General features: G+C 58.9%; 1 protein-coding gene across 2 annotated transcripts in view; it reads right to left on the bottom strand.

Moving 5' to 3' along the window:
• Window positions 1-7,361, bottom strand: part of SRCIN1 (SRC kinase signaling inhibitor 1) — a gene marked incomplete at both ends in the record, with an annotated part of 63,100 nt that extends 55,739 nt beyond the window's left edge. For both annotated transcript variants that reach the window (XM_082860558.1, XM_082860559.1), the window contains one exon: window positions 7,238-7,361. In XM_082860558.1, coding sequence (XP_082716684.1) covers window positions 7,238-7,361 — 124 coding nt within the window. The remainder of the gene's footprint in view (window positions 1-7,237) is intronic.
• Between the last annotated feature and the right edge of the window lie 6,401 nt (window positions 7,362-13,762).

The following is a 13,762-nucleotide window of genomic DNA, read 5'->3' as shown; positions in this document are numbered from 1 at the left end:
CATCCACACGCACATCACGTCTGGCTACAAGCATCCTCAGAGCCCCCTGCCAATCTGATGTTTCCAATTTTCCCACCGATTACCCAAGACACAGGCATCCTGGGGAGAAGCAGCTGCTGTACCCAGATGTTGGGACATTGACTGGGGGAAGAAATCAAGAATGTTCACTAACATATGTGGCCCCAGAGGGCTTCCTGGACAAAGCAGTGGGGTGGGGGTGGGGCACAGAAGGGGCAGGTGGACAGAGGGGCACCAGGTGGGGGCATGAAGACTCAAGAGGCCTAGCTCCCCGCTCACCCCTGGCCTTAAGTGGCAGCTCCAGGGGCCCAGCCCCAGGCCGGCTGGGGTGAGAATCTGGGTTTTAGGTAAGACGCTTTCTCACGTATGTCTCTTTTTCCTGGGAGAAGAGCCACCCATTCGTTCATTCAACTGGACAGTGAGGATGAGGATGAAGACAAAGACATTACTATTTACTGAAAGCTCACCATGTGCCAGGAGCTCCGCCTAAAGTGCCTCATTTAATCCTGGTACCCACCTTGTGAGGGAACCACGGATACCAGCCCCAATTTACAGATGAGGAAACTGAGCTTCAGAGACGTGAAGTGACTTGCCCCACACCACACAGCGAGTGAGCCACAGGGCTGGGATGCCAGCCCGGATCTGTCCGACTCCAGAGCCTGAGCGCTTGACCCCTGAGCTGAACTGCTTCCCGTCCATCCTCCCCAGCCTTTGGCGGGCTCCCATTCAGTGCCCGCTGGGAAGTTCTGCCTGAAGTCTAATCTCTTTCCATCCCATGCTCCAGCATAAACTATTTTTTACGGACAATAAGTGGAGCAGAAGGCTTCACTTCAGTTTCTTTCTGCCTCATCCTAGGAGTGGGAAGCAGATAATTCTAACCGTAGGCTGCAAATGGACCAGGGATCAGGGGTGGGGGATGAGCTGCTGGCTTCAGGAGAATTGGCTCCTCCCCAGCTTCATCTTTAAGTCACTTCTGCCTCTCCAGGAGCCCCTTTCCTACTCTCCCGCCTCCGTCACAGAAGAGGCTCCAGGAAGCCCCTCAAAGGTCTCTTCTCGTTTTAACATCCAGAAATCCCCCCACAAGCACCCACGCTAGGGAGAGGGGGCCTAAAAAGTCAGGGGCAGCAAAGCGAGAGTCGTTGTCAGTCCAGACAGCCCTGGCTTTCCCTCAGAGTCCCAACTTTCAACTTAGAAGAAGGCTGGGACAAGAATGGGGACTCAGCAGGCCAGCCTGGCCACTGGGAGGGGATGGACGAGGCAGGGGACAGCCCCGGAGAGGAGGCATAGAGGCCCGGGTGTATCTGCAAGGGCTTCAGTGAGCCGTGGAATGCCTTCCCAATGAACTGGGATCGTTAATTCTTCCTCAATGAGGCAGCTGCTGGTGCCTGGGGTGACGCCGCAGATGCCTGCTGTGTCTGCAATTATCAGCCTCCCTGGGGTGGAAGGAGCCAGCAGGACACACACCCTCTCTGCCTCCTAGGCTCTGCACAAACATCTCCAGCTTAGGGCCACTCTGTGGGGGTCTCTGGATCTGGGGGGCCCCCTGTGGGTCCCTGGGTCTGGGGTCTCCAGCACGCTCTGTGACTGGGGTGGGACAGAGAGCAGGGTGCTGGGATGAGGAGGTTGGCAGAAGTGAGGAAGGCAGGCCGTGTGAAAACCCAGCTCCTTCCCAGTCTCAGTGCTACTCCACTCCGGGATATGCAGGCAACCGGGCCAGGTGGCTGAGGCTACCAGGAACCAGGAAAAGGTTGTGGGGGAGAGGAGCCACCAGCTGGCAGTGCCTCCGCAGAAGAAAAGATGGACTGGATTCTAGTCCCTGGTTGGAACGGAGTGCTGCAAAGCCTGTTTTTTCTCGAGTGGGAGGAAGACAGACGGTAGCTGAATCCTATAGCCTCTCGCTTATCCATCTTCTGGGCTGAGAGGACAGATTTAGGCAAGATGTGCCTTCAGAGCAGGAGGGACTGTTTGTAAGGCGTATGCAGGCGCACAAAAGCACCAGTGTTCTCTTGGGCCAAATCTCCATTTTTCCTGGTTTAGCTGGAGCTGGGAAGCATTATTCCCACCGTCTGTGTGGCGAGGCATGTATTATCTCAGGAGAGAGGAGGTGGGTAGAACCTCTGACAGTTGGAAGGGACTTCAGAGATTCTCTAGTTCCACCCTTTTCTCACACCGAGGACACTGAAAACCAGAGGGGGCAACTAACTTGCCTAATGTCACACAGCAGTCGGGGAGGCAGGCAACCTGACACCAGTCCAAGGCTTGCTCTTCACCCCGCACTTGACTTCTCTGCCCTGGGGGATCAAAGACTGACTTCGCTGTAACCTCCTCTTCCCCAGCAGCTCTGAACTCCTCTTCATCACGGACCCCTGCACTCTGGCCAACCATCACAGTCACAAGAGATGAAACTGGATCTACCAAGTTCCTTCCGATAGCCCAAAGGTCATCTCAAAGGTCATGCCAACCAGTCCCCTGCCCCTAGGTACAACACTGACTTACCTGCGCTCACAGACACCTATCATTGAGGTAAGAGATGCAAAAACACCACCTCAGAGCAGCCACCCTTCACGCACCTGGAGGTTTCCCTCCCATCTAACCTCGATTCCTCCTGCTGCAGCGTGGGCCTGTTTCCTCTCAAGCTGTCCTGTGCAAAAACAGGGGGAGGGGGAGAACAGGATTCCCCGCCTCCAAACCCTCCTGTCTGCCCCCCTGCAGCAGAGAGGATGAGGGCAGGGTATCCCAGGGTGGCTGGGCCCTGAGCCCGGTGCGTGTGTGGGGCACGAGGGCTGCGGTGGGGAAGCAGCGCCTGTGTGGGAGAAACAGCTCTTCTGGGAATTGTCCTTCTGACTCTTCATCTCCTGCAAAATCCTGCATCTCAGGGTTAGGGGAGGGCCTCCTCTGGGTTCAGAGACATCCATTCCCTCCCCATACCATTTATTGACTGTTTATCATGTGTCAGGCACTGTGCTGGACATTTTCACCTATTATTTAAGTTTCACAACAATTCCGTGGTCAGAAACTAAACTGCCCCCGGGTCAGTTCCTCCCTGAGACTAAATCTAACCTTGATCCCTCTTGCTGTTTCCTCTGGCCCCGCCCACCATGGCGGTGGAGGGGATTTTTGCTCCTGTCTTCAGAATTCCTCACCTTACTCAGTGGCCCACCTTATCTTCTCCTGGCTGCCAACCTTTACCCCAGACTTGCCCCATGTGATGAGTATTATGGGGGTGAAAGGAAATGAGGCAGGTTGGGGGCTGGGATGCAGCGCACTGCCCCGTGCCAGACACAGAGCACATACCAGGTGGCAGGGGAGAAGGCCCGTGAGATCAGTCGGGGTAGACGGAGGTGGGTGCAGAACTGAGAGCAGCAGTTTCTCCCTCCCTGTGACCCTTGCAGGGAGCACCGCGCCTCACCTGTGGTGTGCTGGCCAGGCAGGGCCCAGATATGCCATGATCCTGTTCTCCGTGACCATCTCTCAGGTCCAAGTTCCAACCCACACATATCCAGAGCCCAGGGGCCTGAGCAGAAGTGGGCAGGGCAAAAGACGGCAGGACTTGTCCTGGACTGTGAAGCTGCCGGTCTGGCAGCTGAAGCCAGAGGAGGGACTCTTACACCTCTTACGCCTAGCTAAGCTCCTGGCGTCTAGAGGTGCTCAGGCCCTGACCCCTCTGCCAGGCTCAGTGGGGTTTCACACACCCCGTGGTAGCCACAGGCAGCTGTAGTGAATCCACACCCACTTGGCTTCACTGTTTGGACTTTCTAGAGCCGGAGTGATGAGGGTAGGGGTCCCCTCCACTAGGGCTATCCCCCCATCCTGCCTCTAGGACGGCTGGAGCACAGGAGCCACCTCCCCAGGGAATTCTCAGGCCTCACCCGGCTTCCATCCCTCTGGGAGATTCCAGCAGTGACAGCCTGGGCCAATGGGCAAGGGGAATTGGAGTGGTGGGTGGGGCTCTGGTCCCCGTGGGCGGCACCCTCCCCCTTCAAGCAGGCATCATTGATATATGCAAAGCATATGCAAATCACCCAGAAGAGAGACACAACAACGGTGGAATGTCAGAAGAGACCTTGGAGAGGAGCCAGCCTGTGCCCCCTCATTTCACAGGTGAGGAAAGAGGCCCTTGCCAGGAAGGGACTTGCTGAAGGTCACTCGGACATTTGGGCGTTGAGGCAGGATCCTAACGAGGTCTCTTTACTCAGTCCAGTGCTCTTTCCATGACAGTCCTGTCTTCCATGTGGGGGGGCCTACAAGATGGTGAAGGGGTCACAGGGCCTGTAGGGGTTCCCTTGGACCCTCCCCTTCCTCCTGTGAGCCTGAGTAGTGGATGTGGGGGAACCATGGGCAAGGGCGGCAATGATGCCTGGACAATGGGCGACCAGAGGTGTGGAGGGGCCAGAGGCCGGAGGCATTGGTTTCCGGCAGCCAAGCAGTAGAAGGCGGCAGGAGAACTTGAGTGTCTGAAGCCCAATGTCAGGGCAAGGTGCCCGCTGTGTGCGGGGAGGGGGTGGCGCCCTCACTACACACACATCTCTAAGCGCTCAGAGGCCCCCTTCCGCCTGGACTCTGATGACTATGACTCCTGACAGACCATAATAGTCAACTCAGGCTGGTCCCTTCCGTGGCTGCAGCTCCTTCCCTCCCTCCAACCAGCTTGGCTTCTTAACCTTCCAGACAGTCCTAGAAAGCAGGACAGATGCTAAGGAAAGAAGAGAGACAGGTATGAGGGGGCAGACAGACAGAAAAGGGGAGACTAAGGAGCAGAAGGGGGAGACAAAGAGGAGAGACAGCGGGAAGGGCAGAGGGAGAAAAATGGAGGGGCAGGGATGGGGGGGCACCAGGGGGGAGAAAGTGGGGGGATCTGAGGAGCAGAGGGGGGAATGTGGGAGCAGTGGAGCCGAAGGGGGGGCTCCCAGCCTCTGGAACTGAAGGACAAGGCTGGAGCCTGGGCGAGGGGCATAGGAGCCCCATCGAGGCCCGAGACTGCCTGGCAAGAGGAGGGGACCAGGTCCCTGACCCTCTGCCCACCTCCCCAGCAAACACCCCGGCTGCCGGGAAATCAGTCCTCCCTCTTCTGCCTCCCTCCCTGCTCTCCTTCCCTCCCTCCCTCGGGCCAGGCAAGCGCTGCTTCCCAGCCAAATCCAAAGCCTTCATCTCTGCTTTTCAGAGCTGGGAATGAAAGAAGGGGAAGCAAGTTCAGCCCTCAAACCCGCTGACGGCCAGATTTTTATTATCTTTGCTCGAATGGGCCCTAGGAAGCCAACAAGGGATTCTTCAAAGAGCATCTGAGTGGCTCATTGAAGCCTGCACCTGCACCAGCCCACCCACGATGGGCAGCTGGGGCTTGGGGCGGGGGCACAATCTGTCCCCCACCTCCCACCAAACCCAGAGACCAGATCGGAGGCTGCCTGGAGCCTCACCCTTCGTTCTCTGTGCCTAGGCAGGGGCCACTCGGTCAGGCAGCCAGGCTCAAAGGCTAGACCCAGGCCCACTGGGCCTCTGAGACCATCTCTGTCCCTCTCTGGGCCTCGAAGACACAAACTAAGGAAGAAATCGGATCTCCTTGCCAGGGCTTGGAGGAGATAAGTGCTTGGGATTCCTCGAAAGCAAAGCTTTAATGGCAAGCTCCAGATCCTTCCCCTGAAATCTCTGCCTGCCCACCCAATGGCCTCCCATCTCCCTTCCAACCAAGCTGCCCCTCCATTTCCGAGCCCCAGGCCCACTACTCAGGACCCTCAAACCCCAAACACAGCTCCCTCAGGTCACATCCTCAACCTCGTCTCCCTTCTTTCCCCAAGACCTAACCTGGGGTGGAGATGGGGCTAAAACAGATCTGGTACTTCAAAGAGCCTAGCCCCCTCCCTCCTAAGCTTGGGTTTTGTCAGAGAAAGCCAAGGTTCGAACTGGGCAGACGGCAGCCGCGCCACCATCACCCCCAGCTCTGACCACACCGGTGAGATAGATGCTCACAGCCAAAGAAGGAATCAATGGTTCTAATTAAACCTTTTTTCCAGGGTGGGTCCCTAGCCAGAGAGAGAGAAAGAGAGAGATCATCTGGGGCTCTGCATCACAGCACCCAACTCTGCCCTGTACATATGTAAGAAACATGGAACCCTGGATTCCCAGCAGGATTCAGGCCATGAAGACCCCAGACCCCATCCTCTCCGTGTTAGGCAAGGAGGCGAGCGGAAAGCATGCGGTGGGATCAAACCTCCCAATGGCTCATTCCCAGGGACCCTTCCCCTAGAAGAGCTCCCCGTCTCCACTCAGCAGTGCCTGAGACCACAGTTGCTTCTTCCAGATCTCCAGAGCACATGGGGGACCTGCATTTCCATCCCGGCCCTGAGGGTCATCACAGAGAACTGGCCAACATGGTAAGGGCGGAAGGAGCAGGGGTGGGGGGAGCACTGGACAAAGGCCCTCTTGTCCCCAGGGCGCAGTGGCAGGAAGCCAGGGCAAAGCCTTTGCACTTGCTGCCAATGGTGCCTGGGTGCCCGGCAGTCTGGGTGGAGGGGGGAATCTTATTCTTGGAACCCCCTGTTATGCTCCATCCCTTGCTTCCACACTAGGCCACCAGCTAAGTCTCTGCCCCAACAACTCCCAGCTTGCCTGGAGCCCTCCTTCCTGTATGAATGCCGGACCCTGACACTTGCCCACAGTGGGCCCAACATCAACTAAAACCAGCAAAAGACCTCACACGGAAACCATAACTGCCCCCCACATATGTACACACGCGCAACCATGCCAGAAACCACCACCATCACAGCTGCCACCAATGATGACAAAGCCCCACGTTTTCACAGTGACAGTCTCCATCAAAAGCATCACCAATTCTTTAAGACCAGCAAGAAGGATGGGGAAGGGAATGAGAGAAACTGAGGCACAGAGTTAGACAGCAAAGCAGTTGGCTCAAGGTCACCCAGACCAAGATATCCAGAGTTGGAAAGAAGGCATCCTATCCCCACCCCAAAGTGCTCAAACCCAACACCAAGGAATATTCAGACCCACAAGCCTGGAAGTCTGGTCATCTGCCCCAGACTCCCAGCCCTTATCTGTTTCCCCCTCCCCAAAACAACAGTAGCGCCAACACCTTCTGAAAAGCTCCAGCCAGGAACCCACTTCTCCTAAAGTTGGGGGCTGCAAGGACCTCCTGGTTCCCTCGTATTTGGGAAGAGGGACTGGCAGTCCAGGATCTCCTCCTTGCACACTCCCTGTCCTTGCTCACCTGGCTCCCCTCGGCCCCCGGGGTCCCTCGGTCCAGCCTCCTCCCTGGAAGATCGGGCGCTGCCCTCCGCTGTCCTCTCCCACCAGGCCAGGGCAAAGCGCCGGAGACACTGCCAGGGCTGCATGGGGAGGGGTGGGGCGGAGGGGCTCGCACCAGCAGCTGCACACACCCCGCCGGGCCCTGCCAGCCGAGCTGCGGAGGCACCCGGCCGGCCCCCTCTGCTTCCACCAGCATCCTGCTGCCCCCACCGACAGGACTCGGAGCTGGCCAGGGAGCTTCTGACGTAGCAAAGGGGTGCGTGGGAGGTGGGGGGGGGTTAGCGCGGCCCCTCCCCAGCCCCGCCCTCTGCCGCTCAGCCTCCGGCAGTCCCTACTTCCTCATTCACCCGAGATGCTCTCCCCAGCTGGGGGCGCCCTCCCCTGCCCTCTGGCCTCTGCAAGGGGAGGGCTTAAGATCAAATGGCCCCTCCCCAGCCCCTCCCCCTCCCGCCAGCCTAGCGGGGAGCGGGTCCCCAGTCCTGCAACTGCTGCTTAGGCTCCCAGGTCTCCAGGGCTAGGGCTTCGAGGTGACTGGGGAGGGGGGTGCGGGGAATACAGGCTTGTATCCTGGCAACACAACCAACCTCAGAATACACTAATCCTCTTCCTTCCCTGGGGGGCGGGCGCAAAGCGCCTACCACCACCATCCAAGGGCGTGCACCCCATTCTGGGACCTGGGGGAAAGGGGCCTTTAATGCTCCCACCACTTCTCCATCCCCTTCGCCTCCCCCTGCATCCTCCTCTTCCTCCACCTCGGATGGACCACTCCCCTCCTCCGCTCTCCTCACCATCCATCTCCCTTCCTCTTTTCTCCCTCCCTCCCCCCTCCACATAAACCCCTTTAAATTTTAACCCTTCGGGCCCCCTTCCCCGGGCCTCACGAGGCCCTCCCCACCCGGTCTCCAGCCTCGCCAATGCAGGACCCCCTCTCTGGTCCCAGCACTCCTCTCGCCCCGGTCCTTCTCCCAAGCCCGGAGCGCCGCGGTCCCCTGCCCCCCACACACCTGCGCCCCGAGCATCCCTCGCCCCGTCGGCCGCCGCCTCCCCGGCCCGGCCGCCGCCCCCGCCCCCGGCCGAGGGGAAAACACACAAAGAAAACAGAAATACCTTCCACTTAAGCATGGAGGCACATTAGGAAGGAGAGAGACAGGGACATGCCTTGGGACGGAGCGTTCCCCATCGGGCGGGGGCGCGGGGGGCGGGAGCCCCGGGCCGGCCTGCCTGGCGCTCGCCCTCTCGCCGCCTCGCGGGCTCCTCGCTGGGCCCCAGCCCCGGGGCGCGGTGCCAGGCGGGCGGGCCGGGGGCGCGGGCCCCGCCGGGGTGGACCAGCTGGGAGGGCGCCGGCGGCCGGGCGTGTGGGTGCGCGCGCGCGCGGGCGTGTCACCGAGTGTGCGAGAGCGAGTGTGTGTGTGTGTGTGTGTGTGTGTGCGCGCGCGCGCGCGCGCGCCGGCGCGGGTGTGTCACTGCGGGCTGGAGCGCGCGCGGCGCGAGCACGCGCGTGTGGCCTGAACGTACAAAGGGCCGCCGGGGTGGCGGGGAGCAGGGACGGGAGGGGGCCGGCACCTCGCGCCCTCCAGCTGCACTGCGGGACCCCGCAGCGCGCGGCCGGGCTTGGGGTGCGGGGAGTGCTCACGCTCCCCTCCCCGCTGCACCTGCTTCTTCCCCCCAGAGCAATCCTCAAGCCATGACAGGGACTAATGCCTAAAGTGGGGGCCGGCATCGGAGGAGGGGGTGCACCTCGAGGGTGCGGAAACTTCTCGGTCTCCTAGTTCGTGCGCGCCTTAGGATGGAGAAGCATTCGGGGACGGACGGGGCAGGGAGGGACTGGGGGACTACTCTTCAGCCAAGGTGACCTCCGGAAGCCACAGGCGCCCTATGCAGGGAGAGTCTGGACCCTCCTCTGCCTGTGCCGGGACGCCCCCCTAGCTGTCTCCTTAGACCCGGCTTAGCCAAGGGGACCCAGTCCCACGGCGCCCCCTGCTGGGCTGTCTCCTTGCCCCCAGCTCGGGTGGCGGCCCCTCCTGGAGGCTTCTGCTGGAACTGCAGCGGCCCGTGCTGTGAGTGAGGGGAGTCGGCCAATCGGCTAAGCAGGACTACAAAGGAGGGTGCTCCAGCTCCTGCCCCTTCTCACACCTCACTTGGCGACGCCATTGCCACCTCCACCGAAGCCTGCAGAGCGCCAGCGCTCCCCACCCCTGCCTCACTCCCACCCCCTCCCTGTCCCACCTTGGCCTACCTGTTGGCTCCACAGACTTCTCTGGGTCACTCTGTCCCCTCCTCCTCCTGTCCTGGTTGCTCGCTCTCTCTCTCTCCGGTTCTCTGTCCTGTCCCTTCTCTCCCAAGCTTCTCTTGGAGAGGGGAAGGTCCCCTGCCCCTTTTATTTACTCCCGGCATTCCCAAAGCCAGCTTAGATGGGCAAGAAAGGGGCACAGCACATCTCTTCGCTATAGGCCACCAGGTAGAATGGCAGGCAAGCATAGGGGCAGGAGAGGAGACCCCACCCCAAGTGGCCCAAATGACAAACCGGTTTCCCCACTTCCTGGTCTACCCAGTTGCAGCCTTAATCCAAGCTCTCCCACTTTCCTTCCCACCCCCCCACCCCCCACCCCCGCCTGCCCTGAGCCAGCCACATGCCTGGCTCGGGGCAAGTCTGATGCCCCTTAGAGATTAATCTCCAGTTGCAGTAACTTAGGTGACTGGGCCAGGGTAAGGAGAGGAGGGACCCTTCCCAGCTCCAGCCGGACAGCTAAGGAGGGCAGCCAAGAGCCGTGTCCTGGACACACCGTCTGGGCACACGACCCCAGCAGTCGGCACCCTGACTTCTTCCCTCCTGGGCCAGCTGCCTCTCCCTCTGCCAACTGGATGGTGCCCATCTTTTGGCCTCTCAGTGTGCTGTGGGCACTCATCCAGCTCCCTGCTTGGCTGCCTGCCCAGATGGGCATGGGAGGCAGCAGGCCCTGTGTAGGGGAGGGGTCGGCAAGGGGACGGGTGGCTTCCCCTCAGCTGCATGGACACCAGTTCCCAAGCCTCTCAGAGCCCAGAGGCTGGGGACTCTCGCTGCTGGTCCTCCATCCGGGCCCCCAGCTCAACCACGCAGGATGCTGCCCCTCCCCTCCCCCTCAGGTCCCCTGCCATGAGACAAGTTCTCCTCCCTTCCCCACATTGTGCCCACCTAAGTGGAAGGCCGTCAGCGTGCGCTTTACCCATATTCTCTAATTTAATCCTCTCAACAGCCCTGCGGAAGTGGCTGTTTTCAGCCCCGTTTCAGCGAGAAAGGAGTTGAGGCTCAGGGAGGCATAGCCACTTGCCCAATCTAAGAATAGCAAAGGTGAAATTCAAACCCAGGCTTGCCTGATTCCAAGGCTCCCAGCCTCTTTTTCTATCACCACCACCACCTCCTAACCCTGTGGGCTGCCAGAGGCAGGGGCCTAACTCTGATACACATCTCATGACCAGAAAGTAAAGAAAGAGGGTAAAGACACAGTTAATGTCAGGGTTAGGGAGCTGGGCATTATCCTGGATGATGGCTGGGAAGATGCTCGTCCTGTCACATGGAGGTTTTTCTGGCCTTTACGCTAAATGCCAAGAAGCCACGGGTTCGGGGACTTGGGGAGGGAGGCTCTGTGACTTAGCCCCCAGAGACTGGGAATAATTCCAAATATGACATCAGTGACCTCCTGCATCACGAACGCCCCCCCCCCCCATAGTTAGGAGATTAAATCAGATTCAGGTAACATTTTTTATTTGTGTAGTTCACTTGTTAGAGACATAGCGTAAGCATTTCTGATCATCTTCATAGCTGTGAGCTCACTTGAACCCCTCCTCTCCTCAAAGCAGGACAGCGGCCTCCATGGGTCCGTGGAGGGGTGAGAAGGGATACAGCTCCTGAACAGGAAGCTTGGGGCCCTCCCCTGAGGCCCAAGTTGAGCCAGAGGGCAGATGGCCTGACACTAGCCACCCTCACTGACCCCACTCGATCCTCTGCCCCATGCCCCAGGGAAGATAGGTGCCTCGCTCCCTCCCACCCACCCTCTACCTGATCTCAGAAGCCAAGCTCCTGGTATAGGGAGGAGGCTGAGGAAGTCATCTCCTCTGATCAGGGCGAGGGAAACACAGGTATTATTTCTTCAGCCGAGAGACCAGAATTGCTTCTGGAAGCTGGCACGGTGCCCGGGCACAAGCAATGTGCCAGCTGTCTCCACCTGAGATGCCTCAGGTGCCACCCTGCCCCCATTCTCATTCCTCAACGCGTAACTTCCCTCTGGCCTTTCTCCCCTGTATCTCTGGCATTGCACTTGATTGGGAGGGGGCTGCTGGCTTGTTTGAGGGATTAGAACAGCAGATTGTTACCCACCTTGCCACCCACCTTGCCCTTCTCACTCCACGCATCCTGCTCACCTTTTCCTGGGAGCCCGCAGGAGCGAGGTTATGAGGGAGAGCCCTAGAGGTGAGAATTCTCAGCCTCACTGCTCCTTCCCCAAGGGTGTTTGGAACAGGGTTTGCACATGGACAAACGTCTGGGCAGGAAAAGGGAGATGGGGCTGATCTCGGTTCCCCGGCCAGAGATTGAAGCCAGGCCACGGCAGTGAGAGTGCTGAATCCTAGCACTCGACCACCAGGGACCAGTGGCCAATGACAAGGACCCTGGCCCTTCAACTTTGTAGAAATGAATTCCCACAAAGACCAAAATTAGTGAAAAAAGTAAAGTGTTTATTAGGAGGAAAAAGAGTACGTGTAGACAGACACACGGGCTGACTCAGAGAGAGTCACACCAGCATGGTAGTTTGAATCATTTGTATGGGGCATTTCTTCTGGGTTTCCTTCGGCCAATCACCATGCTTTGCCTGGTTCTGAGTCCGTATTGGGTTTATCTTAGGGTCCTCCCATGTGTGCGTGCACCTCTTAGCCAAGATGGATTCTAGTGAAGAGGCCTATGGGTGGGTTGACATCACTCCCTTTCTGACCTCCAAGGAGCCTTTCCGTGCATGTGTAGTCAGGAAGTTCTCCTTGACCTTGAGAACGAGAAATACATGGTCTCTTTATCTCTTATCTGGGTAGGGCTCAGCTTTCTCCTCTGTCCAGCTGCTCAGCCTGGGGCTCATCTATCTCCCACCTCGGGGCCTGGGGTGGGCAGAGGGGCACGTGGGCCTCTAAGGAAAGCCACAGGGGAAAAGGTGATGTGAAAATGATACTGGGACACCCCAAACTGCTCACTCTGCCACCTCAGAGTCCTCCACCCCAAATCCTCGAGAAGGCACCCTGCCAGGAGTGTTATTGTCTAGCTAGGGCATTTCATGAGCCCCATTTGGACCACCCAAACTCCACCAAGGGTGGCCCAAAGGCGCTGAGGGGGCTGTGGAGAGCCCTCTTCTGGGGAGAGAGTGACCAGGGGCAGTGAGCTGGCCTCTGGGGCTGGTTTGGGTTGGGGAGCTGAGAGGTGGAGCTTGCCTCCCTCTGCCCCAGACCTGCAGACTTCCGACCACAGCTCAGTCCCTGAGAACCTTGAAGCCTCTCCTCCCGCATTCCTCACTCTCCCATTCCTCCTCCCACCCTATAGGAGAGAAGTAAAAGGCAGTAAGTTTCAAAAGACCTCCCTCCGTTCTCCTTGATCCCCCCTCCCTTGCTTGTTATTGTCATGAATGCTAATGAGCCTCAATAATTGATGTCCTCATTAGCACATCAAACCCACTCTCTGAAGAATGGAGAGTAAAAATGGAAGGGGGGAGGTTCTCTGGGGTCCTAACTGTAGCCAGCCCCCTCCAGAGAAACTCATCCTGGTGCTTCCAGCAGGGAGGGACCCCACTAGAGGGACTTGCGTTGAGAAACCTAGATGTCCCCCTCTGACTGAGAATTTCCTGAGCACAAGGCTTGTCTTCCCTATCAGATGGCAAGCAAGGGTCTTGTCTCTCCCATCAGACTGGGAACACTGAGTCCCCCCTCATTAACTCTGGCTCCTCCTCAGGGCAGGGCAGTGGTTCTTAAACCAAAGCAAGAATTAGAATCCCCGGGCTTCCCTGGTGGCGCAGTGGTTGAGAGTCCGCCTGCCGATGCAGGGGACACGGGTTCGTGCCCTGGTCCGGGAAGAGCCCACATGCCGTGGAGCGGCTAGGCCTGTGAGCCATGGCTGCTGAGCCTGCGTGTCCGGAGCCTGTGCTCTGCAACGGGAGAGGCCACAACAGTGAGAGGCCCGCGTACCGCAAAAAAAAAAAGAGAAAGAATGAGAATCCCCTTGGGCTTCCCTGGTGGCGCAGTGGTTAAGAATCCGCCTGCCAATGTAGGGGACACGGGTTCGAGCCCTGAACCCCGGTCCGGGAAGATCCCACATGCCGCAGAGCAACTAAGCCCACAGCAACTGCGCCACAACTACTGAGCCTGCGCTCTAGAGCCCGCGGGCCACAACTACTGAAGCCCACGCGCCTAGAGCCCGTGCTCCGGGACAAGAGAAGCCCGCGCACCGCGACAAAGAATAGCCCCCGCTCGCCGCAAG

Source organism: Leucopleurus acutus (assembly GCF_964270905.1).
Source record: "Leucopleurus acutus genome assembly, chromosome: 19".
In the NCBI taxonomy this organism is placed as follows: domain Eukaryota; kingdom Metazoa; phylum Chordata; class Mammalia; order Artiodactyla; family Delphinidae; genus Leucopleurus; species Leucopleurus acutus.
This window is presented reverse-complemented; position numbering and strand designations above follow the sequence as displayed.